General features: G+C 34.0%; 2 protein-coding genes across 2 annotated transcripts; both read right to left on the reverse strand.

Moving 5' to 3' along the window:
* Positions 1–15166: 15166 nt before the first annotated feature.
* Positions 15167–16165, reverse strand: LOC145319120 (uncharacterized). The gene is made up of 2 exons (XM_080160981.1): positions 16041–16165; positions 15167–15459 (listed from the first exon to the last, which is right to left on the reverse strand). The coding sequence occupies exons 1-2, from the start codon at positions 16064–16066 to the stop codon at positions 15303–15305; spliced, it is 183 nt and encodes a 60-aa protein (XP_080017107.1). The 5' UTR covers positions 16067–16165; the 3' UTR covers positions 15167–15302.
* Positions 16166–16736: 571 nt separating this feature from the next.
* LOC145320068 (uncharacterized) lies at positions 16737–26774 on the reverse strand. Its single transcript, XM_080162508.1, has 5 exons — positions 26706–26774; positions 18355–18503; positions 17661–17797; positions 17197–17379; positions 16737–16829 (listed from the first exon to the last, which is right to left on the reverse strand). Exons 1-4 carry the CDS (start codon positions 26772–26774, stop codon positions 17369–17371), a joined length of 366 nt encoding a protein of 121 aa, XP_080018634.1. The 3' UTR covers positions 16737–16829; positions 17197–17368.
* Between the last annotated feature and the right edge of the window lie 756 nt (positions 26775–27530).

The following is a 27530-nucleotide window of genomic DNA, read 5'->3' on the forward strand; positions in this document are numbered from 1 at the left end:
AGTTAGGAATAACTTGTATATAAGGGAGATCTTATTTAAAACATTGTACATTGTTATTGTAAAAATCTGACTATTTATCTATCCATTTATCTCTCTTTATTATATGATGTTTAAAAAAGTTAATCTCTGCCAACTCAAGTATTAGATTTCAAATTCTTTTATATCTATTAATAGAAGCATAGATACTCTAAAATACTCTACTCAGAGAACTTAATGGATAAGACAATGGACAATAAATTAATGTACATTCCTTATTTGTTTTAAAATTTATTTCAATGAAACAAATTAAACACATTTAATATTTGGTATAATTATCATGTTATAATGATACAATATTGTAAATTATAATATCTAAATAATGCGAAATAAGTGGACATTATTTTTACTGAGCATCAAATAATCAATAAATTTATCAATTAAGTTACTATTAATTCCAGTGTTATTAAGAATTTTAGATGCAAATTGAGCAATAAACATTGTCTGAGCAAAACAATTAAAATCATTGAATTTCAATATTTGTTCATCCTTGCTTATTTTTAATGATATGTCTTTTGCTATAAGTGTTAAAATACTAATTTGAATATATTCATCATTTTGATATACAGGAAAATGTATATTGAACAAATAAAAGTTTTCTTTCAAAAAAAATAAAATCTGGTTTACCATCATTGTAGTAATTATCAAGAATTAATGCGAGACAATGCGTAAAAGAACTAGGGAAGTAACATTCCATAATTGAATGATCAGTGTCTGCTTTTACGTTACATTTCAAGCAAAGATTATTATCCAATAATTTCATTTCATACAATTTGTTTCTACTTAAATTATGATGAATGACATTTATTGAACACTGCTAGTTTGTACAAACCAATCAAGATTTCATAAAAGTATTCAATGTTTTTAACCTTACTTTTTTTAACTAGGGAAACTTTAGGTACAAGCATATTTTACAGTCCAATTTCCCCTCCCTCCCTGGGTTTACTAAAAAATAACCACCTATTTAAAATGTTTTTGGTTGTCATTCTTTTTCTTTTTGTATAAATATTTGAATTTCAAAAAGAAATCGAAAGTAAATATGAAAAATTTGAAATGAAAATAAAAGGAAAATTCTTTAATATTATATAATGGGCAAGAATGGTATTTTAAAGCGCAGCGCAAATGTTTTAAAAAGTTAGAATATAATTTCATACCCCTCTTCTTTATATTTTAATTATATTTAGGATTGTTGTTAACTGCTATATCAAACACTGCAACTTACAAAATAAAGGCGGCTACATGAAAAATCAGAGAAAAACCATGTAGGCTAAAAAATGGGATAAGTGATGACTCAAGTGAATTCTTAATGGATAAAGTTAATTAAAGAGTAGCTTTTCTTAAGTGCGAAGAATGATAATATTTAGAATCAAATATATAAGGAGGATATTTTTAGGGAACCAGAGCTGGATCTTTAAATCATTTCAGTGGTGAGCCAGATCGGGGTGAGCCAACTTTCCACCAATGAGAGCACAGCATTTTATGAAATGCCGCGCAGTGATTGGCTGAAATTCGACTCACCCCGATCTGGCTCACCACTAAAGATCCAGCTCTAGAATTCATGGATTGCATTTAAACAATAGAAGGGAAATTTTTAATGCATTTTTAATGGTTTGTGTTCATAAGTTTATTTGTCTGAGACATATGATTTCAATGACTACTGAACCAATTGAATTCTCCACTTTAGGGATGGTTTAAGACTGTTTCAATTTTAGATTTAAGTTTTAGGATTGTTTCAGGCTATTTTTCTATTTCCTCCCAACTCTAGGGGCGCCGCGCAGCCGCTAGTTTATAATATTTTTGAAACCATGTACATTTATCTATCATACTCTGAGAGCTTAAGGGATAAGACAATAGATTAAATATTAATATACCCCTTATGTTTATCAAGATTATTGTCATAAAAATTGGTGCAGTGTTTCTTTGGTCAATACAATCAAGATTTAGTAGTACCTCCTCATTGTTTTTTAAGCTAACAAATAACAGAACGATTAAATCAACTGTGCGGGGAAACATTATTTACAGCCCATTGTCTCCTCCTTTCCTGGTCATGTTAACTTAAAATGGAAATAGGTGACAGAAATTTTTATTAAAAAATTGCTGATCATCTCCAACATTCGTCTTTAATATACACTTTCAAAGTAGGTCTACAATTTTTTCAAAACATATATGTATGCTTTGGTTTTATCATTATTTAATTATTTTTCTCGTATTCATTCGAATCCGGTGGATAGGAACCGGTTCTCATCAATACGAAAAAACTATGTCTAGCATCGTATTATATCCAGTTTTCTACGAATATAGAAATGTACAATCATAAGATTAAAACCAGTTTTTTTAGCCGGTGCCTCCGGCACCTCGGGGCTAAAAAAACTAGTTTTAATCTTATAATTGTACATTCTATATCCGCGGAAAGCCGTTTATAATACGATACGAGAAATAACTATTCTCGTATTCATTCGAATCCGGTGGATAGGAACCGGTTCTCATCCATACGAAAAACTATGTCTAGCATCGTATTATAACCAGCTTTAACGAATATAGAAATGTACAATCATAAGATTAAAACCAGTTTTATTAGGCCGTGCCTTCGGCACCTCAGGGCTAAAAAATCTGGTTTTAGTCTTATAATCGTACATTCTATATCCGCGGAAAGAGGTTTATAATACGATGAAAGAAATAACTATTCTCTAATTTCCTTACTGTTTAAAGTGTATTTTCTTTAAATTTAATACAAACCTTAAAGTTAGGTACATAGATGGGAGGGAAGTGTACTTTGGATTAAAAATCATCATGTTACCCAAAGTTTCATGAACCCGCTACATCATTATTGCTGGCTAAAAACTTTGGGTATTTTAAAGCTTGAGAGGTAGGTTCAAACTATCAGTATCCAAACTTTGTCATCAATAATCTGCAGATGAGATCGTTTTGGGAATATTGGGGATGTGCATTGATTTATTGTTCATATTGTCTTATCCCTCAAGATTCCAGTTCTAGTCGTTATACGTTATATTTTTTAAGTATTTTTGAATCACCCCATACAACACCGCGTAAAATGATAATGATATAAAAATATCTTGCAATTCCAATTATAAGATTTAACAAGAGTGAAAGTAGCATAGAAACGAAACTAATAATCATTTAAAAGTAAATTAGTTTCTTATGATAAATAATTTTATTTATATATCAAAAGCAATGTATATTTTTAAATATTATACCTTTAAAAGAATTATATTTAGTAGAGATGTATACAGGTTTCTGAATAAAATCCATTATTGATGCTTATTTTAGGTTAGGTCATGATAAGTTAGGTTAGAAGAGCCCCGCAGAGATTGTATATAGTAGGGGTAATGCCCTGAAGGGTAACAGCCCTCTGTAGGTGCTAGAAATAAAATAAAAAATATGTGACGATTGTGGGGGGGGGGGGGGAATTAAGTTTGAAAAAAAAACTCCAAACTTTGTTCTATGGAGCATTTTCACTTGTTTGAAAAGAATTTTCTGTACAGAGTTACAAATATGCTAAGTTATTCAGAATCTCCGCTCCTAGAAATAAGATTTCTCTACATTTTTTCACACAATACATTTTTCGGGTATCAAAGCTTAGCGCCATGGACATATGAAGCGTTAATACGATTCAACGAAAAAAATGTCTCTATATGAAAGTAACAGGATATTTATCTGTGTGAAGATAACGATCTTTATAATTGCGGTATTGGTAGGGTTCTTCTTTACAGTAAAGCTTCCTTTAGGTCCAGGGAAGGTTTCACACTATTTTGTAGAAGGGTACCTGCTCCTTCTCAAGAGAAATTGCATTTTAAAAAGAAAAAGCTTCCTTTAGGTCCAGGGAAGGTTTCACACTATTTTGTAGAAGGGTACCTGCTCCTTCTCAAGAGAAATTGCATTTTAAAAAGAAATTAACTAACATTGAAAATGGGGATTGAATTACCAACCCTCCCCTTATTTGCACATAGAGGCCCCTAGAAGCTAAGCTGCAAGTACGATTTATCTAAATCTAAAATTTAGAAATCTAAAATTGTTCAATAAAAAGGTATCGGACAATGGAAGAAAGAATAATCTTAACCCCTTGAATCTTCAATATGTTTGTATTGCTACCCAAGGATCTAAAGGGATAAGATAATGGCCGATAAATTGATGCACATCCCCAAAGTTGTTACACAAAATTACCCCTTCTGTAGATTATAATTAGTGATTAAAACGTTTGGGCACTAAACTTAATGAATTAACCAATCAAAATTCAATAAAAGTCCCAAAAGTTGTTAAGGCAACAAATAAGAAAACGTTATTATAAAACTTTGGCGACTAGTTTAATAAACAGCCCAATGCCCTCTTCCTTCCTGATAGCTTCCAAAGGTAGAATTTTCTGGAGGTCTTAAATAAACGCTTTTAAAGAATGGAGAGAGACAAGTAAATTAAATGTTGGTTGAACACAGCAAAACAAAAATTTTGAAATAAGTTATTTATTACATTTTTTACATAATATTAAATACCACATATTTAAGAGAGAAAACTTGCTTATCAAAACGTTTTATAAATAGCTTCCACAGATAATAAAATAAAAAGTTATGAATAATTAAAGATTTGTTAGTCCCGAGGACAGGATCTTGTTAACCACACCGATATGGTTCTTCTTTACAGGGAAGAGTTTCACGATTTATAATTATTTTAGGAGTGAGACAATCTCCCAAAAGAAAATTAATCTAGACAATCTTTTATTTTTATACAACTATAAATTTAAGAGGAGGGTTGAAATCCCTACCCCCGTTCCGTCTAGTTTCTCTAGGGGCGTCGTCGATAGTAACTGATATGTTAGTTGAGTTAGACCCATACCTTTAAATATAAAAGGTTTTTCCAAACTAGTGTGACAATTAAATTACTTTTACATCAGCCTTTAAAGCAATTTTTAGTAGCGAAACTACCTCACTAATCGTCATACTTGTTTGTCTGTCTGTGACGTTTTGTCCATAAACTCTTCATTCGCCTGTCTATGAACTTTATGATGCAGGGTTAAATTAGATCTTAATTTGGTTGATAAATGTAACAGTGTCTAAACATTTCCACCAATTATTTGATTCTAAGGGGGTTCATTAATTTATCATCCATTGCCTTATTCCTTAAGATCTATGTTTAAATGCTCCATTTCCATAAAAAATACTTATCCTTGTGGTACTAATGGTTTTTTTGGACGTGGGATTTTAAAAAGTTGTCTCATACTTTAAAATGTTCTTCATTGTAGTGTATCTACTCTAAAACTTATCTTATTTATCCGTCTGCATATGTACATACATATGTATGTCTATTTATCCGTCTGCATATGTACATACATATGTATGTCTATTTATCCGTCTGCATATGTACATACATATGTATGTCTATTTATCCGTCTGCATATGTACATACATCTGTATGTCTATTCTGTCTAAGAAATTATAAAAACTTAAATGTTAGAAGAATATATTATATTTACTTATATCTATCTATTAAGGTATAGGACAATGGACGATAAATTCATTTATCCTCCAATCAAATTCATGGTGGAAAACATTGAACACTGAAGCTTTAAGACTTTGTCGACCAGTATAATTTACAGTCCCAATGTCCCTTCCCTCATTGTATGAAATCTTTAATCAAACGCTTTTATTTCTCGCTGAAAGCGTTCGTTATCCCTTTGGGCCCTTAACCCTGCGGGATACCATCAATGAGTCTATTCTGATCATTTTCGTTTACGCTAAATTTTATTAATGTCTTCCTTGTTTTATCATTCACATTCATTGATTTAATAGTAATTTAAAGTACAACTAATAGTTAGAGTAAAACTGTGTATCTCCTCCTCGTGGACTTTTAATTGGATCTTTGAATATCAGACAATTGTCAAGCCGCTATGAAAGAGCAGAGAGCAAAATGCTAGCCGACAAAAAGGTCCCCAACACTGGGGTTTACATATTTATTTATAGATTTGTTGTAGGAATAGGGTTCTGCAAGATTAGAGAACCCGTTAAGGCTAAAAATATCTTTTTTTCCTAAAAAATTTTGCCTGTTTTTCATGTATGATCTTGCAAATAAGATTCTCCTTTCCTTTAACTTTTTTTCCAGAATTTAAAGTTCCTTTCGCTTGGACTAAGTTTCCTGAAAATGTATTCCTGTGTGGCAAAAGGTTAGGGGCGAATCAGTTACTTGTGGAATAGTTATTTATGACATCGCGTAAAGACAGAATTCCGTGGATATGAAAATGAAAATTAAAAGATTAAAACCAATTTTTTTAGCCCTTAAGGCTGAAGGCAGGGGCTAACAAGCTGGTCTTAATTTTATGATTTATATATATATAATCTTGTAAATTGTCTGTAATATGAGGCTATACATGATTTTTCAGTATGGCTGAGAACCAGTTCTAATCCAGCGGATATTAATCGGTTTCGAAGCCATACTGGAAAAATTGTTAATTATGTAGACATGTTGTATGAAAATATTATGATCAGATTGTCTGCACAGTTTTGCTGATTGTGTCAAAGATACACAACTCATATTCACAGACAGGGAGGGAACATTGGATTGTAAATTACACTGGTACCCAAAGTTTTATAAACACTCTGCTGTTATTAAATCTTGATTAGGGGGCTTAAAAAGGAGTGTTAAATTTTGAAACCAATAATTTTCTTAATGTAATGATTATGAAAGGGGAATTTTTTTTTACTGTTATTTAGGATTTACATTAATTGGCCTAGCTGTTTTTAGTACAAACTCTACTCTATAGTTCACCGTCAGTCCGTAACACTGTAATTAAAGAGTAGCTACACTACTTGGTTATCTGTTATCTAATATGTCTCTAGGTGATAAATTAATATTAGAATACAATTACATAGAAAGTAGAAACCCTCAATTAAACAAACGATATACTAAGTTATGTATGAAAGATAGGTATACCTATCTGATAAATTAAAATTTCACCAAAATTTTTAAGGTACTGAACGACAAACCAAAGTAACAGGAAGTCTTTCATTTTGTGAGTCCTGTAAGATCATGTGAACAGCTGTACCGATCGTTTCACATTTCTTGGAAAGTTTGGTTTTGGTCAAGGGCAGGTATTTAGCTATTTCACATGAAGGTATAATAATTCATATAATAAGGTCCCCAAAACAATTTTGAATACACCCGTGAGGTGGTTAGTACCCAAGAGACTAGGGGGTGGATCAAATAAATTATTTTTCATATATGTTATTTTACATTGATATTTAAACCTTGTTTCAGCAATCTAATTATTAATGATCTATTATTATGAGGTGCCAATAACAAAATAATAACATTATCAGATAGCTAAACGTCCATGCGATCTAACTAAAAATTTGATATTAGCAAAATTTTAAATTGCAATAAATGGTTAAAAACTATTCTTTACGCTGGATATTTTAGGTTAAAATTAGATTTTTAATAAAATCTCTTAGTGAATTGCTTGTTTGTGTGTTGTTCTGTAAAATAGAAATATTAAAAATATAACCAATTTTGGTGGTATTGTATGAATTCTTAAGAGATATTGAAAATTGATAAACTAAACGTCTGTTCTTCGAGAAATTAAGTTTTCTCATGATGTAATTTCTTTATTTTTGTTCTATAAGATTTCATTAACTGCTGGATCATATTGGTCAATTTGTGCTTTATTTTCGTTTAGTAAATATTTTCTTGGATAGTTGTACTCAGTGATATATAAAAGTAACAGGATATCTATCTGTCTGTCTGTGATTGTAGTGTAAAACTTTAGTAACTGCTTCTCCATAAATAGTCCCCTTTTACATTGAAGCTGCCTTTAGGTTTTAACCATTTGGGGGGAGTGTTCCTCAAGTCTTCCACGAAAAATCGCTCTTCCAAAAATACTAAAAAAAAAATATTTTTGGTGCTTTTAGAGGCCTGTAGGGGCGTTAGTAGGACAATGTACCGCGACGATAAATGTGATTTAATCAGATGAAATTAGAAATAGTAGGGTATTTATTCAAGAATCCGCTCTCTCTCTCTCTATTTCTTTTTTTCTGTATCTCTCTTTCCCTCTTCAAAATAATCTTAAATAAAATCATGTTCGCATAAAGATAAGGCATATGTAAATAAATCAGATATAAGGATATTCTTTCAAAACTCTCTCTTTACCTTTCTTACCAATTTTTCCAGGGAAGTAGGGGACATTAGACTGTAAATTAACGTTTTATAATCTTTCGTTTGCCGACTTAAACTTTCGGAATTTTTATTATAGTCTGGTTGGTTGGCTCAAACTTGAAGTGCATAAAATTTTAATTTTAATCAAGGAGAAATTTTGTTCGTTATCATTGGAGATGTACATCAATATATCATGAATTGCTTTTTCCCTCAAGAATAAGATCCTTCATTTTTTCCCTCTCCTTTTATTTACTATCTTTCTCTTTTTATCTTTCTCAGTCTCTCTATTTGGGTATTCCAACGTTACCGCCAACGTTATAACATTATGACAAGTAAATTGATTAACAGAAATATTATAGAAAAACATTGGTAAATATCGTTAAAAGATGGAATACTTATCATAAAAATTGTTGAAACTTTTTTCCCTTCCCGTTTTAGATTTATCTATTTCAAGAATCCTACTATATTGTTTGGGATAAACTCCTTGCATGTTATCAATATGTGTCCATCTGTATGAGAAAGACCAAAATCCAAGTATCAGGGATCTGAAGGGATAAGACAATGGACAATTAACATCCCTAAAATAAATGGTTGAAAAGTATATACACTTTTTTGGTATCAAAAAATCCTAATTCAAAGTAACAAAAGTTTTTAACCAACGAATAAATTAATGTGGCGTGAGAGTATCGAGAGGGTATGTGGCTATAAAACTTTGGGTACCAGTGAAATTTCTAGTCAAATGTCCCCTCCCTCTCTGACAAGAGAACCAATAGATATAACAAAAAACAAATAGCAGAACAGGGCAGTTGGAGTTTTAAAGATGAAAAGACAATTAAACTTTCTTAATGTAAAACTACGTTATCTCTATTTTAAGTAATTTTATGAACTAAATTTACCAGTAGTATTTCTACATAATCATAAAAAATTTGCTACTTTTGATGTATCACGGAGGGATTAATAATTTGATTTTTAAATTACTCAGGTCCCAAAAGGTAAAACTAAGGCGACTTTCATCCAATCTTGTTTAATTGATACAAATCAATATAACTTATAACATCGATATACAGATGTGGTAATTTTGTTTTCTATCATTGTATATATACATAAATTTATCGTCTAGTGTCTTATCCCTTAACTCGTTGTTTAGTGACCCTGTACTTAAAATTGCTTAAATTCTTAATTTCTTAAAATGTTTTATGGATGTTAACACTGCTCGTGTTAACCAAGCTTTGAAAGTACCTAAGGTTTGAAGACGACGCATGAAAGAGGTTTGCATAATCATAATAAGGGAGGAAGGGGACAATATCCAAAGTTTTGTAAAATACTCTCTCATTTCTGACTCAAACACTTTGGATACTTATTTTAAAAATTTTAGTTCAAACTTTTCAACTAATTTTAATATAACAAGGATGACAACATCCATAAAAGCGAAGCATTGAAACGGTAGGACAAAAGAACATTAACACTTGTATAGTGTCTAAACTGAATTATCAGAATATAAAAGTATAAGAGTCGAAGCAAAATTGTAATTAAATTTGTTGAAAAACTTCTTGATACAGGATAATGTTTATTGAGTTTATGGACATACTTACATTTTTAGGATTTGATTATAGAGTTGCTTCGCTTAAAATATTGTTCTTTGTTGTCCCAGGAATCAATATACCAAAAATCAGATCAAACGGATAATTAGATCACATAAAAATTTGCTGTTAAAAAATTAGAAAAATCAACATGTTTAAAATGGACGTACGGACATTCTGGTAATGATTATAGAGTTGCTTTCTAAATCGTACCTAACTACTACAGGAATCATCATGCAAAGTCTGAAATCGATAGAACAATTCTAACATGCCTAAATTAACGAATAAAAGCTATCTATCTCGGACGGACGGACGTACGGACGGACGGACGTACGGACGGACGGACGTACGGACCGACCCTAATTATAGAAAAGCTTCGCTTTTAATAATGAAAAATTTTATTATCATTGTGTATGTAATTGTACAATGTACATGAATTTATCGTCTAAATTGTCTTATCCCCTTGTTAAAAGTACTACACTTGATGTAAACATCTGAAATGAGAAAAACAATCTTGTTCTCATACATAACACATAACAAGGAGAAAATTTTCCATCAACCATAAAAGCGAATATAAAAAAATAAGATTTTTCGGACTGACAAACATTCAAAATTATACAAGGACTGCGCTTTTATTTGAACAGATTAAATATATATATATAGGCGTGATTTAGGAGAAACATATCGGTTCAGTGGTTAGCGTGATCCTTCGCTACAGACAAAAAAACTTACTTCCTTAAATAATAATATTATATATAAAAACACAATTTAAATTTTTAATATTTATTTTACTGGAATATAATTGTTTCACTACTAAAAAGATTATAAGTTACCATTAAGATGTATAAAATGAGTTAAGAAAATGTATGTCTTTGCATTTTGAATCCTTTAAAGAGATTTTATATAATAGGATAATAGATAGTCATCCGCACTTTTTTTTTAAATATAGGATTTTTTAGCCTCGGATAGCCTATGAGGACAGGATCTACCACTACATCTTATTTTGGTGTATCTCTAAACTAAATCTGGCTTAATCATGTGCATGATTCTATGGTCAAATGCCCTTCAGACAACAAACACTTTGATTGCACGACCTTTTTCTGGAAGTCCTAACTGTGCACAGTAATGTTTCCGCCTGTTTTGGACCCATTGATACTGACATGAAGTGGGAATATGAAAATTGAAAATAATATCTGACAATCACAAAAACGATCTTGTTCTCATAAATAAGAAAGAAATAACATATAGGCAGGGATGAAGGGTCATTAGATAGAAACACGTTCTCAAATTTTTTCGCCCACAGCCATGTGGGTCTTTTAATGCATCTGAATTGTTTAACCTAACACTGATTTGATTTCCTAAACTTCACCCGTCATTCAATTTATTTTTTACAGTATACATATACAGGGTGAGTCAGAAAAAACCGAGTTTTTCGATTTTCAGAAACAACCAGAAGGAATACAGAAAAAACTGATTATATGTCCTTCTTCTCTGTACAAAAGCACATCAAACTTGTACAAGGTGTTTTTCATTATCTCTAAAAATGCGGCCTCTATGATAGGTGTATGGTGTCAAAAAATGCCTTGTGTGAAAAATGTTGATCAAGAAAAATTAAAATAACTCATCTATTTTGTATAAAAAAATCTTAAAATTTCAATATTTATTTAGAAAAAGGTCTAAGAAAAGTACTTTAATGAGTTTTAAAGGTGAAATGCTTATTGGCTCCTCACACAAGCATTTTTAGAATACTGCAATTTGTCATTTTTTCATATTTCTTGTTTGTGATGCATGTGGTTTAAAAGAATCTTCTATAATAACGTAGCTTATAGTAAAAAGAAAAAAAAACGTTTTTATTTGACAAAAAAATCTCTTAAGATAAAAAAGTAATCAAGGTTTAAATTTTTAAAATAAAAATGCCTTTTAGAAACCCTACCCTATTTAAATGAAGTTATTATGATGGATTATAACACACAAGTATAATTTGTCAAAAGGGGGGGAAGATTTTGGAGATTAAATCCAGTCTTGCACCAAATATAGAGGAAATTCAGGGGAAGGGGGTAGGAATTTAGGTAACAAGATGAAATATTTCCAGTCATGAGCTGGTTTTCCGGTCATGGGGTATTAAATCTAAACAATAGATTACAACAAAACGTTTGATTTATAATGTGATAATTCAATTTAAATAAATTGTATTTTTAAGAAGTTAAATATTTACAATATGTTGAATACAAATCTTAATAATCAAAAAATATGTTTGTTAATCTTTTTAGAATGGTAGACATTTTTTATTATAAATAAATCTACCTAAAAAGTACAAAATAATGGCCGAAAAAGTCATCACACACACTTTTTGAAATCTTTATGCTCTAACAAGCGCCGTTGTTTTCAGAGATATTCAAAAACACCTTTTCTAAGTTTAATGTATATTTTTATAGAGAACAAGAACCTATAATTGTTTTTTCCATATTCCTACTGGTTGTATCAGAAAATCAGAAAACTCAGTTGTTTCTGACTCACCCTGTATATATATATACACTTAATTATATTTCGAAAAAAATATTTATAACAACTTACAAAACAAAGAGATTTATTACTAAACAATTTATTTATTTGTTAATAGTTATTTGGTTATTTGCGCTTGTACTTTTGAACTTATCATACATTCTTAGACTACTGGGTATCTGTCACTTTACATATGCTTAGAGTTTAATTATAGAGAAGCTCATGACCCAAGCCATGCTCTTAAATATCATATTTATTTAGCCGGGCTCTTTCACTTCCACATAAAACAATTTATAGAAATAAATGCATTATTCAACAATATCAAGATGCCTCCTCAACTAAAATTCCGTGTAACTCATCCTAAAATTATTTCAATACAAGATGCCTAATATGGACATTGTTACGTTTACATTTTAAAAACATTAATTCGAAAATAAGGTGTTTTAAATGGACCTACAGAGTCTGTTAATAATTACAGTGTTGCTACGCGTTCTAAACTGTAAAAACTGAATATTTTATTTCTAGGGGATAATAAAATGGTTGATAAATTGATGTATATCCCCAATGATGATATACAAAATTACCCCTATTTTAGATTACAATTATTGGATTACAATTAGTGGTTAAAACGTCTGGGCACTCAAGTTAATGAACCAACCAATAAGACAATGGTTGATAAATTGATGTATATCCTCAATGATAACATACAAAATTAGCCCTTCTTTAGAATACAATTAGTGGTTAAGACGTCTGGGCACTCAAGTTATTGAACCAACCAATCAAACTTTAACAAAAGTTGTTCAAACAAAGAATACGAAAACATTATTATAAATCTTTGGGGACTAGTGTGATAAACTGCCCATTGTCCCCTTCAATCATGATTTTAATTGCTATTATGTTTTTTTACGGAAACGATGGAACACTAAAATTTAGCTGTCCAGAAAAATGAGAGCAAACTAAATAAAGTGCTAGGAAATGCGCTAACTTAAAAAAAATAAACAAGAACAAACTTGATTTAGAAAGCACAACTTCTATGATCTTTAAAATCTACATAGTTGTCATGGATGCTACATAATCCAGTTTCGGCCTAAGCCGTGTCATAACCAAAGACAATGAAATTGTATATAAAGTATTGCAGTCTTCTTGTTTGTCTGTTAAGATTTCGCTAATCAATGAAACGCTGTGGTTCTTCATTTTAGGGTAGCTTCACATAGGTCTTGTGCTATTATTCTGCGTCCTTCCTCTTCATCTAATCCTAAAAGTTAGAGGCGCATAAAATAAAGATAAAAAGTGATGACAGCCAAAGTAAATTACAAAGCTGGACTGTAACTCCTGTGTAAAAATGTTAATAACCATCTGACAAAAGTCCAACATTCCTCTACAGTGTAAATTAAAATTATAACCTTTCTTTTCAAATGTACACAAACTTTAAACAAGGACAATTACGTTCAATAGGGGCAAAACTTTTACGTCATACGTTTTTCTACGCTGATTCTATAAACTTATTAATTTGTGTCGGTTTCTCTCATGAAGGTGAGGTGTATTTTTTTCGTAGAAAATATCAGGTTATTTTGGGTGGGGTACCACTTTTTTTAAATTAATTTTAAAATCAAGGGAAAGTTCTGTTGTCTATAGGCACGAGGGAAAACGCTTTTTTTAAATATAGCATGCTGTAATATTTGCCAATCAAGAAAATGATAAAAAAAATAACCTTAATAAGCAATGTACGTAAAAAAACTTACAAAGATGGACCTAACAAAACACTCAAAACAATGGAATTTAAATTATATGGAGATATATTTTTTGCATTTTTTTCTCAACGTTAAAGCTGAAAAATTTAATAATGGTAACCATAAAAACTGAAACTTGATTCTTAATAAAAATGAATTTGTCTGAAACTATGCCAAGACCTATTTTAAGCCTCCATGAAATGGAGACCCTAATCAGTTCAATGGTTAACGAGATCATAACGGACAAACATTAAAATCCTAATGCAACAGGAAATTTTATACCAATATCAACGGCGCAGCCACTCTTTAATTTAGGTACTTACAGCTTGTATTTCTAATAAAATCATGTTGAGGCATTTTCCAAATCTTACAACATCCTATATAACATAAACACAGGAAAATTAGTTTTTTTGCTTTGAGCAAGTTTATGTCATAGTTTTAAAGTTGCAGTGTTATTTACTAATCAAAATATCACCTTTTCATTCTCTTTAAATCTTTATTTCCTTGCTTATTCTCTCTTTTAAGATATAGATAACTAGTGGCTTCGCCCCTAGCATGATAGTTGAAAATGTATTAGAATCCTTCCAAAATTTACATAGTTGTTTTTGATACAAAAAAAACAAAGGTACATTCACTCAAATCTATTTTTGTACCACTGAAACCTCCCACTCCCCTTAGGATAGAAGCCTATAATTTCATAATCCATTAACTTTTAGAAGGTTGATTTACCTCCCATTAAAATATCAAAAAGGTATCCCAGGACTTAATTAATACCATAAAAAAACCTAGTTTTTACCACTTTTACGGTAAAATTTTACCAGCCTTTACGTTTTAAAAGGTGGTAAAATTTTACCGTAACCGTGGTAAAAACACTTTTTGTGGTATTTTCTCACGGTTTTTACCAGCTTTTTTTACCACAATTTTCGGTCAAATTTTACCAGATTTCCGGTAAAATATTACCATTTTAGGACGCAAATTTATACCAGATTTTGACCAATTTTTACCACTTTTTTGGTAAAATCTTACCGCAAATTTCTGTAAGATTTTACCGAAAAAGTGGTAAAACTGTTCAACACCTGGTAATATTTTTGCCCTAAATTGGTAAAATTTTACCGGAAATCGGGTAAAAATAAACCAAAAATTGTGGTAAAATCGGGTGGTAAAAATCGTGAGAAAGTGGTAAAAAACGACTGACCCTAATTATAGAGAAGCTTCGCTTTTAAAAATAGAAAAAATTATAAAATTTTTTGTTGTATTTTTATATTTATTTAACTTGAACATAAAATAATAATTCTAATAATCAGCAGCCGTTCTCAATGTCTCGCAGCTGAGGACCCTTGGGTGCGCCGCCAAACACACAAGTGTTCTTGATTCTACTGCTCTGGCCGAAAACTGTTGCGCAACCTCCTGGATTTGCTGGGCACCGGCCCCATTCCCTCGTATCACTGATATTCAACCTGGAATAAAATTGCTCATTAGTTAATTAGATAATTACAGGGATATAAAGGGATAAGACAATGGCTGATAAATTGATGTTCATCTCTAATGATGATACACATCGTTACCCCTTCTGTAGATTACAATAAGTGATTGAAATGTTAGGACACTCAACTTAATGAACCAACCAATAAAAAATCAATAAAAGTACCCAAGGTTGTTAGGCCAAAGAATAAGAAAATGTTATTTGAAAACTTTGGGGGCTAGTGTAATTTACAGCCCAATGTCCCATCCCTCCCTACTAAATATCTAATCTATAATACAAAGTAGAACGATGTCTGTCTGTCTGTCCGTCCATCCTAAAGATAAAGCCTATACTCGCTGTTTACGCAAATGTGTCAGAACTTCCCCCCCCCCCCTTACTCTCACACCTAAATTTTTTCTTTTGAAAGCAAAAATAAAAGTGTGTAGGTTCGACTCCCCCTCTCCCCCCTCATTCATTTCCTACAGGCATCTTGACACGTGGCAAAAAAATCAGCAAACTTATCTAACTAAACATCTTTGAAAACGCAGAACGAGAAAAAATAAAGGGAAAGCTTACCTGGAAAACATAAGCAGTAACAACATCCGTGGCTAACAAGAACAGGCTGGGGCCATAGTACTCGGCATTACTGATTATATGCTTCAAACTGTTGGGCAAACTTCCCTCCTTCACGTGGCGTATGGAGTCGCTGAACGCGGGGTCCTAAGTTATGGAGGATTAAATGAAGGAAGGAAGTGGACTGTTTATTACACTAGTCCCCAAAGCTTTATTTTCTTCTTTGTTGCTTTAACAACTCTAGGGACTTTTATTGAATTTTGAATGGTTGATTAATCAAGTTAAGTGTCTAAAGCTTTCAACAACTAATTATACTCCACAGAAGGGGTAATTTTGTGTATCATCATTGCTGATGTACATCAATTTATCCGCCATTGTCTTGTCCCTTTAGATCCCTGTCCCAAACAAGTACTAATATTAGATAAATTTAGACCTAAACCCCAGGCAGGGAGGGTAAAATGGTGTAAATATCATAATGGTATCCAAAGTTTCAGAAACAAGTTTACTTATTCGTCAACTCAAAAACTTTGAGTACCTAATTTTTATTAGGTAAATCTTGATTTAATTTCAATACTTCGTCTTTTGTCCTATCCCATAAGAACCATGTTTCCCGTTGTGTCTACAGAAACGTAAATTATTTTAGTACAATCTTTTTTTAAACTTTAAAATATTTTACTTCGTCTTAAATCATTTAATAACCCATTCCTGAATAGCCTTCTTTAAGAAGTTGAGCATAGATTTTAGCAAGGCAGCCCGCTGGGGTAGGCAGGTCAAACCAGGCTTGGGTACGTCCTAAATAATCAGATAGATTGATATTAATAATATGTTTTGTTATATTTAACTATTTTCAATAGTATAGGGCTACGTTATAGGATTTTATTTTTATTTAAGCAAAGTTTGTGTTATACAATATAAGATTAAAATCAATATTTCTTCATATATCCTATCTCTTTTTTACATTTTCGCATATCTTTATAATATTTTATCATTTCTTATTCAACTTCTATAAATGCCAGGAAAGGAAGTTACACTGGACTGTAAGTTTTACTGGTCTTGAAGGTTTAATCAACACATCTCTCATTCGTTGGCTTGCAACTTAAAAAACTTATCGTCCATTGTCTTATCCCTTAAGATCCCTGTATAAATAAACAATGCATACCTGTTGAATAAGATGAGAAGCTAGCCTAGAGCTAGAACCTGAGCCACTAGGACCAGCAATGGGATCAACAGCATCCGCATCCTGAGCCGCCGCCAGCTCCTCCTGAGCGGCTATGGCCGCTACGTCATGAATAGTTTCTGCCTCCTCAATAACTTTGGTTAGTCGTTCCTCTTTAGTTCCAACCTACAAGATTGTTGTTTATGTACTAAAACCATCTATTTCAAAATTGAAAATATAAGGGCACAACTATTATGCCGCTTAGGGGTATTGTACCAAACATATAAATCTTTAAATTTTTGATGACATGAAGCATACCCATGAAAAGTCTAAATTAATTGTTTTATTCCTGATCATACCGTCCCCCCACTAAGATTTTTTCTCAATTACTGAAAAGTCTTATACTGAAAACCAGTTCTAATCCTCCAGATATTACGGTTTCGAAGCCATACTGGAATAAGTTATACCTGGATCTGGAAGGGTTGATGCTTCCCACAGTGGTCCACCTCTAACTCCCGCCTGTTGATGAAGGTTGTTAGTCACGCGTGGGTCTGAAAAACTTGCCATGTCCAGGTTTGTGATTAGATCTATCACTCTTACAGCCCTAAATAATATTTTTTATTCCATCGTATTATAGATAGCTTTCTGTGGATATTCAAATAAAAATCATATAATTAAAGCCAGTTTTGTTAGCCCTGAGAGGCTTAAGGCTTAGGCTACCAAAACTGGTACTTGTATTATGATTTTTATTTGGAAAATGGTCAGTATACATGTTTTATCATTATGGCTGAGAACCGTTTCTAATCGATTTTAATTTGTTTCGAAGCCACGCTGGAAAAAGAATGAAAAACAAATTTTTCTAAACTTTTGAATATATTTCTTATTATAAAGAATCTACTTTATTATAATACGCTTTGTTTGTCCGCTTTATACGTCTGTGATGCAATCTTTAACATGCGATCCTTTTCAAGACAGACGGCGAGAAACCAGTATATAATTTACTACGTCCGTCGGTCATGCTTTAAAAGACAAAGAAACTTATTTTTATAAATTGTGCGTATTTTTCTTTATTTCTATGATATACATTATGGATGATGTCAACCTTGTTTTTTTACCTAGCTTTCAGTGTAATACTTGTATATCAAACCATGAAAAACATACCTAGTAACAAAAGTAATGTGTTCCAATTCACTGCTGGCCAACTGTATGACCTTAAGGAGTGACTCCAACATGCCGCAGGACACCAGCGCCTCGCCGCCGCTCTCATACGACGCCAGGTGGTACAGGAATAGCCCGGAATACAGCAGACCCTGAATATTTTGGTTAGGTTAAAAAGTTAGGGTATAGTCCTTTCCATGACATCGCTCCATATGGGGCGATGATTTTCTATAGCTCCTTCAAGGAGCTATAGCATAGCCTCTTATCATATGGAGCGATGTGATAGCCCCTTTTAAGGAGCGTTCATATCGCCTCTTATGATAAGAGGCTATGCTATAGCTCCTTCATGGCCTCTTAATAGCTCCTTTGAAGGGGCGTTAATATCGCCTCTTATGATAAGAGGCTATACTATAGCCCCATGATGGCTCCTTCATAGCCTCTCCATCGCCCCTCCATAGTCCTTTACCTCCAGTGCCCCTTCATCACTCCTTCATCGCCCCTACATCGCTCCTTCATCTCTCCTTCTTGAAATTTATATTAAATTGTACTTTGATGGCCCCTACATCGCCCCTACATCGCCCCTACATCGCTCCTTCATCTCTAATTCTTGAATTTTATATTACATTGTACTTTGATGGCCCCTACATCGCTCCTCCATCGCCCCTACATCGCTCATACATCGCCCCTACATCGCTCCTTCATCTCTCCTTCTTGAAATTTATATTACATTGTACTTTGATGGCCCCTACATCGCTCCTCCATCGCCCCTTCATCGCTCCTCCATCGCCCCTACATCGCTCCTTCATCTCTCCTTCTTGAAATTTATATTACATTGTACTTTGATGGCCCCTACATTGCTCCTCCATGGCCCCTTCATCGCTCCTACATCGCCCCTACATCGCTCCTTCATCTCTCCTTCTTGAAATTTATATTACATTGTACTTTGATGGCCCCTACATCGCTCCTCCATCGCCCCTTCATCGCTCCTACATCGCCCCTACATCGCTCCTTCATCTCTCCTTCTTGATATTTATATTACATTGTACTTTGATGGCCCCTACATCGCTCCTCCATCGCCCCTACATCGCTCCTCCATGGCCCCTACATCGCTCCTTCATCTCTCCTTCTTGAAATTTATATTACATTGTACTTACTTTGATGGCCCTTACATCGCTCCTCCATCGCCCCTGCATCGCTCCTCCATCGCCCCTACATCGCTCCTCCATCGCCCCTACATCGCTCCTCCATGGCCCCTACATCGCTCCTCCATCCCCTTACATCGCTCCTTCATCTCTCCTTCTTGATATTTATATTACATTGTACTTTGATGGCCCCTACATCGCTCCTCCATCGCCCCTACATCGCTCCTCCATGGCCCCTACATCGCTCCTTCATCTCTCCTTCTTGAAATTTATATTACATTGTACTTACTTTGATGGCCCTTACATCGCTCCTCCATCGCCCCTTCATCGCTCCTCCATCGCCCCTACATCGCTCCTCCATCGCCCCTACATCGCTCCTCCATGGCCCCTACATCGCTCCTCCATCCCCTTACATCGCTCCTCCATCGCCCCTACATCGCTCCTATATCGCTCCTACATCGCCCCTACATCGCTCCTTCATCTCTCCTTCTTGAAATTTATATTACATTGTACTTACTTTGATGGCCCCTACATCGCTCCTCCATCGCTCCTTCATCTCTCCTTCTTGAAATTTATATTACATTGTACTTACTTTGATGGCCCCTACATCGCTCCTCCATCGCCCCTACATCGCTCCTACATCGCTCCTTCATCTCTCCTTCTTGAAATTTATATTACATTGTACTTTGATGGCCCCTACATCGCTCCTCCATCGCTCCTTCATCTCTCCTTCTTGAAATTTATATTACATTGTACATACTTTGATGGCCCCTACATCGCTCCTCCATCGCCCCTACATCGCTCCTTCATCTCTCCTTCTTGAAATTTATATTACATTGTACTTTGATGGCCCCTACATCGCTCCTCCATCGCCCCTTCATCGCTCCTTCATCGCCCCTACATTTTTCCTTCATCTCTCCTTCTTGAAATTTATATTACATTGTACTTTGATGGCCCCTACATCGCTCCTTCATCGCCCCTAAATCTCTCCTTCTTGAAATTTATATTACATTGTACTTACTTTGCTGGCCCATACATCGCTCCTTTTCCAAATTTATATTACATTCTACTTTGATGGCTCCTACATCGATCCTTTTCCAAATTTATATTACTTTGTACTTTGATGGCCCCTACATCGCTCCTTCTCCAAATTAGTATTACATTGCACTTTGATGGCCCCTACTTCGCCCCTTCATCGCCACTCCATTGCTCCTTCTCCAAATTTATATTACATTGCAACTTGATATCCCCTACATCACTCCTCCATCGCCCCTACATCCCTCCTTCCTTAAATTTGCAATACATTGCAATACATAGATGGTAACTAAGAAGAAAACAAAATAAAAACTTAATATATTTTTAATATATTTATATGCGATGTAGGGGCGATGTAGGAGCGATGAAGGGGCGATGGAGGAGCGATGTAGGGGCCATCAAAGTAAGTACAATGTAATATAAATTTCAAGAAGGAGAGATGAAGGAGCGATGTAGGGGCGATGTAGGAGCGATGAAGGGGCGATGGAGGAGCGATGTACAATGTAATATAAATTTCAAGAAGGAGAGATGAAGGAGCGATGTAGGGGTGATGTAGGGGCGATGTAGGAGCGATGTAGGGGCGATGGAGGAGCGATGTAGGGGCGATGTAGGAGCGATGTAGGGGCGATGGAGGAGCGATGTAGGGGCCATCAAAGTAAGTACAATGTAATATAAATTTCAAGAAGGAGAGATGAAGGAGCGATGTAGGGGCGATGGAGGAGCGATGTAGGGGCCATCAAAGTAAGTACAATGTAATATAAATTATAAGAAGGAGAGATGAAGGAGTGATGAAGGGGCGATGTAGGAGCGATGAAGGGGCGATGTAGGAGCGATGAAGGGGCGATGGAGGAGCAATGAAGGGGTGATGGAGGAGCGATGTAGGGGATGTAGGGGCGATGGAGGAGCGATGTAGGGGTCATCAAAGTACAATGTAATATAAATTTCAAGAAGGAGAGATGAAGGAGCGATGTAGGGGCGATGGAGGAGCGATGAAGGGGCGATGGAGGAGCGATGTAGGGGCCATCAAAGTACAATGTAATATAAATTTCAAGAAGGAGAGATGAAGGAGCGATGTAGGGGCGATGTAGGAGCGATGAAGGGGCGATGGAGGAGCGATGTAGGGGCCATCAAAGTACAATGTAATATAAATTTCAAGAAGGAGAGATGAAGGAGCGATGTAGGGGCGATGTAGGAGCGATGAAGGGGCGATGGAGGAGCGATGTAGGGGCGATGTAGGAGCGATGAAGGGGCGATGGAGGAGCGATGTAGGGGCGATGTAGGAGCGATGAAGGGGCGATGGAGGAGCGATGTAGGGGTCATCAAAGTACAATGTAATATAAATTTGGAGAAGGAGCGATGAAGGGGCGATGGAGGAGCGATGTAGGAGCGATGTAGGGGCGATGGAGGAGCGATGTAGGGGTCATCAAAGTACAATGTAATATAAATTTCAAGAAGGAGAGATGAAGGAGCGATGTAGGGGCGATGGAGGAGCGATGAAGGGGCGATGGAGGAGCGATGTAGGGGCCATCAAAGTACAATGTAATATAAATTTCAAGAAGGAGAGATGAAGGAGCGATGTAGGGGCGATGTAGGAGCGATGAAGGGGCGATGGAGGAGCGATGTAGGGGCCATCAAAGTACAATGTAATATAAATTTCAAGAAGGAGAGATGAAGGAGCGATGTAGGGGCGATGTAGGAGCGATGAAGGGGCGATGGAGGAGCGATGTAGGGGCGATGTAGGAGCGATGAAGGGGCGATGGAGGAGCGATGTAGGGGCGATGTAGGAGCGATGAAGGGGCGATGGAGGAGCGATGTAGGGGCCATCAAAGTAAGTACAATGTAATATAAATTTCAAGAAGGAGAGATGAAGGAGCGATGTAGGGGCGATGTAGGAGCGATGTAGGGGCGATGGAGGAGCGATGTAGGGGTCATCAAAGTACAATGTAATATAAATTTCAAGAAGGAGAGATGAAGGAGCGATGTAGGGGCGATGTAGGAGCGATGAAGGGGCGATGGAGGAGCGATGTAGGGGCCATCAAAGTACAATGTAATATAAATTTCAAGAAGGAGAGATGAAGGAGCGATGTAGGAGCGATGAAGGGGGGATGAAGGAGCGATGTACGGGGCGATGGAGGAGCGATGTAGGGGCGATGGAGGAGCGATGAAGGGGCGATGGAGGAGCGATGTAGGGGCCATCAAAGTACAATGTAATGTAAATTTCAAGAAGGAGAGATGAAGGAGCGATGTAGGGGCGATGGAGGAGCGATGAAGGGGCGATGGAGGAGCGATGTAGGGGCCATCAAAGTACAATGTAATGTAAATTTCAAGAAGGAGAGATGAAGGAGCGATGTAGGAGCGATGAAGGGGCGATGGAGGAGCGATGGAAGAGCGATGTAGGGGCCATCAAAGTACCATGTAATAAAAATTTCAAGAAGGAGAGATGAAGGAGCGATGTAGGAGCGATGAAGGGGCGATGGAGGAGCGATGTAGGGGCCATCAAAGTACAATGTAGTATAAATTTCAAGATGGAGAGATGAAGGAGCGATGTAGGAGCGATGAAGGGGCGATGGAGGAGCGATGTAGGGGCCATCAAAGTAAGTACAATGTAATATAAATTTCAAGAAGGAGAGATGAAGGAGCGATGTAGGGGCCATCAAGGAACTCAGATATATATATAAAATCGTGAAGGGGCCATGAAGAGGCGATATTTTATTAAATAGCCCCTTGGGATAAGAGGACATATCATTACCTCTTTAGAAGGAGCGATTATGGAGCGATAAAGGATCATTTAATCGCCTCTTAGGGCAAGGGGCTATCAAATCGCTCCTTTCAAGGAGTCATAACATCGCCTCTTGTTATAAGGGGCTATTAAATCGCTCCTTTCAAGGAGCCAATACATCGCCCCTTGTCATAAGAGGCGATCAATTAAAATCATCGCCCCATATGGAGCGATGTCATGGAAAGGACTATACCCAAAAGTTATCATTCCTAAGTAAAGAACAGAATAAAAATATGGAAATAAATATTATATATTTAAAGTAATAAAGAAAGATGGATAAATAAAGATCGGTCTTATATGTATTTGATTTGTTTGGTTTTATTTTCTTCCATTCTAGTTTGTAAAGAGAGTTTAAAAATGCATGTTTTAAAAATTAACAATGCTGAGCTTACAAACCGCTGGATCGATCTGTATGGTTCTCCTATTCAATTAGCTTCTCATAAGATCAGGGAATGTTTATAACTATATATATATATTCTCACTCCTAGGAAAAGTAACCCCAATATTGTTTTTTTTTTAATTCTTATTAAAACTAAACAGTAAAGAAAGGGCACCCCAGTACATTTTACAAATGCTCTATGCAAGGTGAAATTCCGAGATCTTAAGCTTCAGACAAAAAAAAGCCTTCCTACTTTATAAAATAAGACATGTGAAAAGCCATTAAAGGGAGTGTGAACGTAAAAATTTCTCATCTGATTATCAAATCTTAACATTTACTAAGCACATTTCACTACACTGATCAACCAAAAACGTCCTATTAACAAAAATATCCAGGAATAATGCCTTGATTTTATGGTATTTTGAGAGGGAAAAAGGAAAAAACAGGGAAAATCTGAACGTTTTTGATTCTTATAATGTTTGTAGGGATATTTAACTTGTCATATATAGTTGAAACAATTTACTTACTGTTAAGGATTTATTTTATGCTATAAAATTGCCAATTAGTTTTTTTATAACGCAGTAGTTAGGTAATAAAGACATATTTTAAATTCGTATTATTGACAAAAAAAATACCTCACTGTCTACAAAGGGTTGAATCTCATAGGTTATTTAAAATAATAATATCCTTTTTTATTGTGTTGGACAATAAATAACCCACTTTGGAGAATTAGTTTACACTTTTATCAGACTGTTTATAAAAAAATATTGCGTCTTTATTATTTACAAATTTGTAATTAAAGGTGGGCAAGAGATGGGCCATCTAAAGTTAATTAGATAATAATAAAAAACCTGTTTCTGGCTTTGTTATTGTATTTGGTTTTCAATAAAAAATATTGCTTATTTTATCAATTTCTAAGTAACTATACATTGGTTTAAAGCAAGGATTATGTTAAAAGTCAGCTTAACTGTTAGGAAAAATCTAGAACTATGTGAAAAAGTTTAATTTTAGCTATAATGGGAGAAAAAATCAATTTAATGGACATTTTATATAATACGGAAAATTTCTTCCTTTCCCTGTACCTTATAAAAATCGTCGGAAAAAGCCGTTTTTTAAGCAAACAAAAGCGCGTTTTGCTCTATCTGTGAGATATTATGAATGAGATAATGTTAAGATTTGATATTAAGATGAGAAAAATTTACGTTCACAGTCCCTTTAAAGACACAATACCTGTAATAATAATGTACAAACTTTTCAACCAATAATAATACCCTGGCCTTTCTAATTATAAGCCTAGGCAGAGCCATGCTGGTGATGCTAGCTCAAGCGTGGACCGTGGTTTATATAGAACTGAACTACTGAAGCCAATAACCAATTACAGGGTTACGAAAGTTTAAATTGATGTTATTTTTTTTTAATGTTAATATTGAATGTAATATAGTTTTGTAATGACATATAAAATATATTCGATAGAATATAAAAAAAATATAGTGCATTCAATATTAAAAAAAATATTTAAATATATATAGTTGTTAACCATATATATATGAATCTATTTCCGGCCGGGTTCTTAAAAGATAATGCCGCGTTTTTTCGACATTTTTTACGCTATGAATAACAAGCGCGACATTCGCGAAATCTAAAAGAGTATACAATGATTTATTTAATTATTTCGCTTTTGATGGTACGGCCTTCATAGAAAAAAAAAGATTATCTTCAATCCATTTTTGCTGCATATTAATTAATGCATCTTTTTAGAGCTGTGTTAGACATTAGAAAAATTGCTAAAAAAATAATTTAAAATTCAGTATTTTTATGTTATATACTCTGTTTGAAATTCTATCGTCAACGTTCAAACAATCAATGTCTAAAAAACGCCGAAAAAATGTGGCATTCATCTTTTAAAAACCCATCTCGGTGGTATTTCCGGTTGGCAAAGACAACATAAATATAGAAATCATGAAACATTGTTGTTCCACAATTTTGCCACATTTTTAAACATCTTGCTTAAAAAAAATCTTCCAAACAAATTGTAAATTCTACAAATTTAAATATTTAGAGAAAATTGAGTAGTAATTTACTTCTTGATTCAAAATATTTGATTAAATTGAATCAAAACTAATAATTATTTTTGGCACTCTATATTCAAATAATCATAAGTTTATCAATAGTGCGCATGCGCGCACAGAGGTGCCATAAATTTCAAAACTTAAAAATATAAGTTTTGTAGCGAAATTACTCTATAATTCGAAATCTCTGTCTTTCTTTTAGAAACATTCAGGGGAATATACGAAAGCTTATATTTATATTAAAGATGAAAAATCGATAAATTCAAATGCACACGGCACATCTGCGTACACACACACCTGGATTTTTTTTCTTTTAATTTTAATTCGTATGAAGCTAGCTCTAATAAGTAAATATTAAATTTAATATAGCTTTATGCGAAAAAATTCAATAAAAAGTAAAAATTTTTACCAAAAAGTTGGTCAAATTTTACCAAGTGTTTTTTTTTGTCAAAGTCCAAAAATCTGGACTTAGCCTAAAAATTTACCTTGTCAATTTTTACCAAAAAGTTGGTCAAATTTTACCAAGTTCATTTTTTTTGTCAGAGTCCAAAAATCTGGACTTAGCCTAAAAAAATACCTTGTCAAATTTGACCAACTTTTTGGTAAAAATTGACCAAATTGCGTTTTTTTGTCTAAGTCCGAAAATTCGGACTTAACCTGAAAAATAAAGTTGTAAAATTGACCACATTTTTGGTAAAACTTCCAAATGTGGTAAAATTTAAAAAAAAAAAAAATTTAAATTTAGGCTTCATTATATAGAAATCATTATTTTAAAGTACTACAATTGATTATAAAGAGCTGTAATTAATTTAAAACACAAAAAACGGGGTTTTTTGTTTCGTCAAATTTTACAAAAAAAATGGTAAAATTTTACTAATTTCTTGGCTAAAATTTTTGCTGGTAAAATTTACCACGAAACTGGTAAATTTTACCAGCTTGACCAGCTTTACCACTTTTCCGGTAAAAAGGGTGAAATTTTGTGGTACTTCGTAGAACCTGGGATCTCTCAGAAACCCCATCGTAAAAACGCCATTGTCATAAACTACACGACACCGTTAAAAAAATAGGATTTGACTAATAGAAACTTTTTTTTTAATTATCCAGCCATTTACGAGATCTACTATGTATATAACATAAGACAATACATTATTAAAGTATTAATTTTCATTTCAGAATTGTTATTAAAATTGTCTTAAAAACAATTTTAAATGGTTTTAGATATTTTTTTAATATTTAGTGCTGTTTTGAAATCTTTATCAACTTATTAAAATTGAGACAAAAGGGTAAAATTTCCATGGATCTTAATAATCCCCAATCATGAATAATAAAATTACCCCATCAGCTGATTTAAAAAAATGTTTAAAAAATTAAACATTGCTAGATTAAATCAACCAACAGGATTGATAAAAGTTCTCAAAGTTTTTCAGTAATAAAAAGAGAAGGTATTTTAAAACTTTGGTTACCTGTAAAATTTTCATTACAATGTCCCCTCCAATATTTCTTATGTTTGACAGGATCATGTCCATGATTGTTGTGGCCTTGCTAATTAAATTATACACAAACATCGATACTTTGAGACAAAAATTATAACAATTTTACAATTTTGATATGTGGTGTGGGATGGGGTTTGGGGGGGGGGGGGTTGAGGATAAGACCACACACCAGTAATCAGTAATTTTCATTCCCGCGCCGCATTTTTCGGCAAGTTTATGGGGTGTGGGGCGGGGGTGACCTCTAAAATTTAAATATTTTTTAATTAGGAAAAAGCTTTTTTT

This window comes from Acartia tonsa, chromosome 5 (genome assembly GCF_053477335.1).
Source record: "Acartia tonsa isolate MP-2025a chromosome 5, ASM5347733v1, whole genome shotgun sequence".
Classification (NCBI taxonomy): Eukaryota; Metazoa; Arthropoda; class Copepoda; order Calanoida; family Acartiidae; genus Acartia; species Acartia tonsa.

What these genes read in the sequence shown, in the direction of transcription:
- LOC145319120 (XM_080160981.1), bottom strand. Translation starts at nt 16,066, where the DNA reads ATGTTGTTACTGCTTATGTTTTCCAG. An exon ending in TTACTGCTTATGTTTTCCAG is followed by an intron (nt 15,460 to 16,040) that starts GTAAGCTTTCCC and finishes ATTTTATTCCAG; the next exon opens with GTTGAATATCAGTGATACGA.
- LOC145320068 (XM_080162508.1), bottom strand. Translation starts at nt 26,774, where the DNA reads ATGGGGTTTCTGAGAGATCCCAGGTTCTACGAAGTACCACAAAATTTC. An exon ending in CCCTTTTTACCGGAAAAGTG is followed by an intron (nt 18,504 to 26,705) that starts GTAAAGCTGGTC and finishes CAAAATATTCAG; the next exon opens with GGTCTGCTGTATTCCGGGCT. An exon ending in CACATTACTTTTGTTACTAG is followed by an intron (nt 17,798 to 18,354) that starts GTATGTTTTTCA and finishes AATATTATTTAG; the next exon opens with GGCTGTAAGAGTGATAGATC.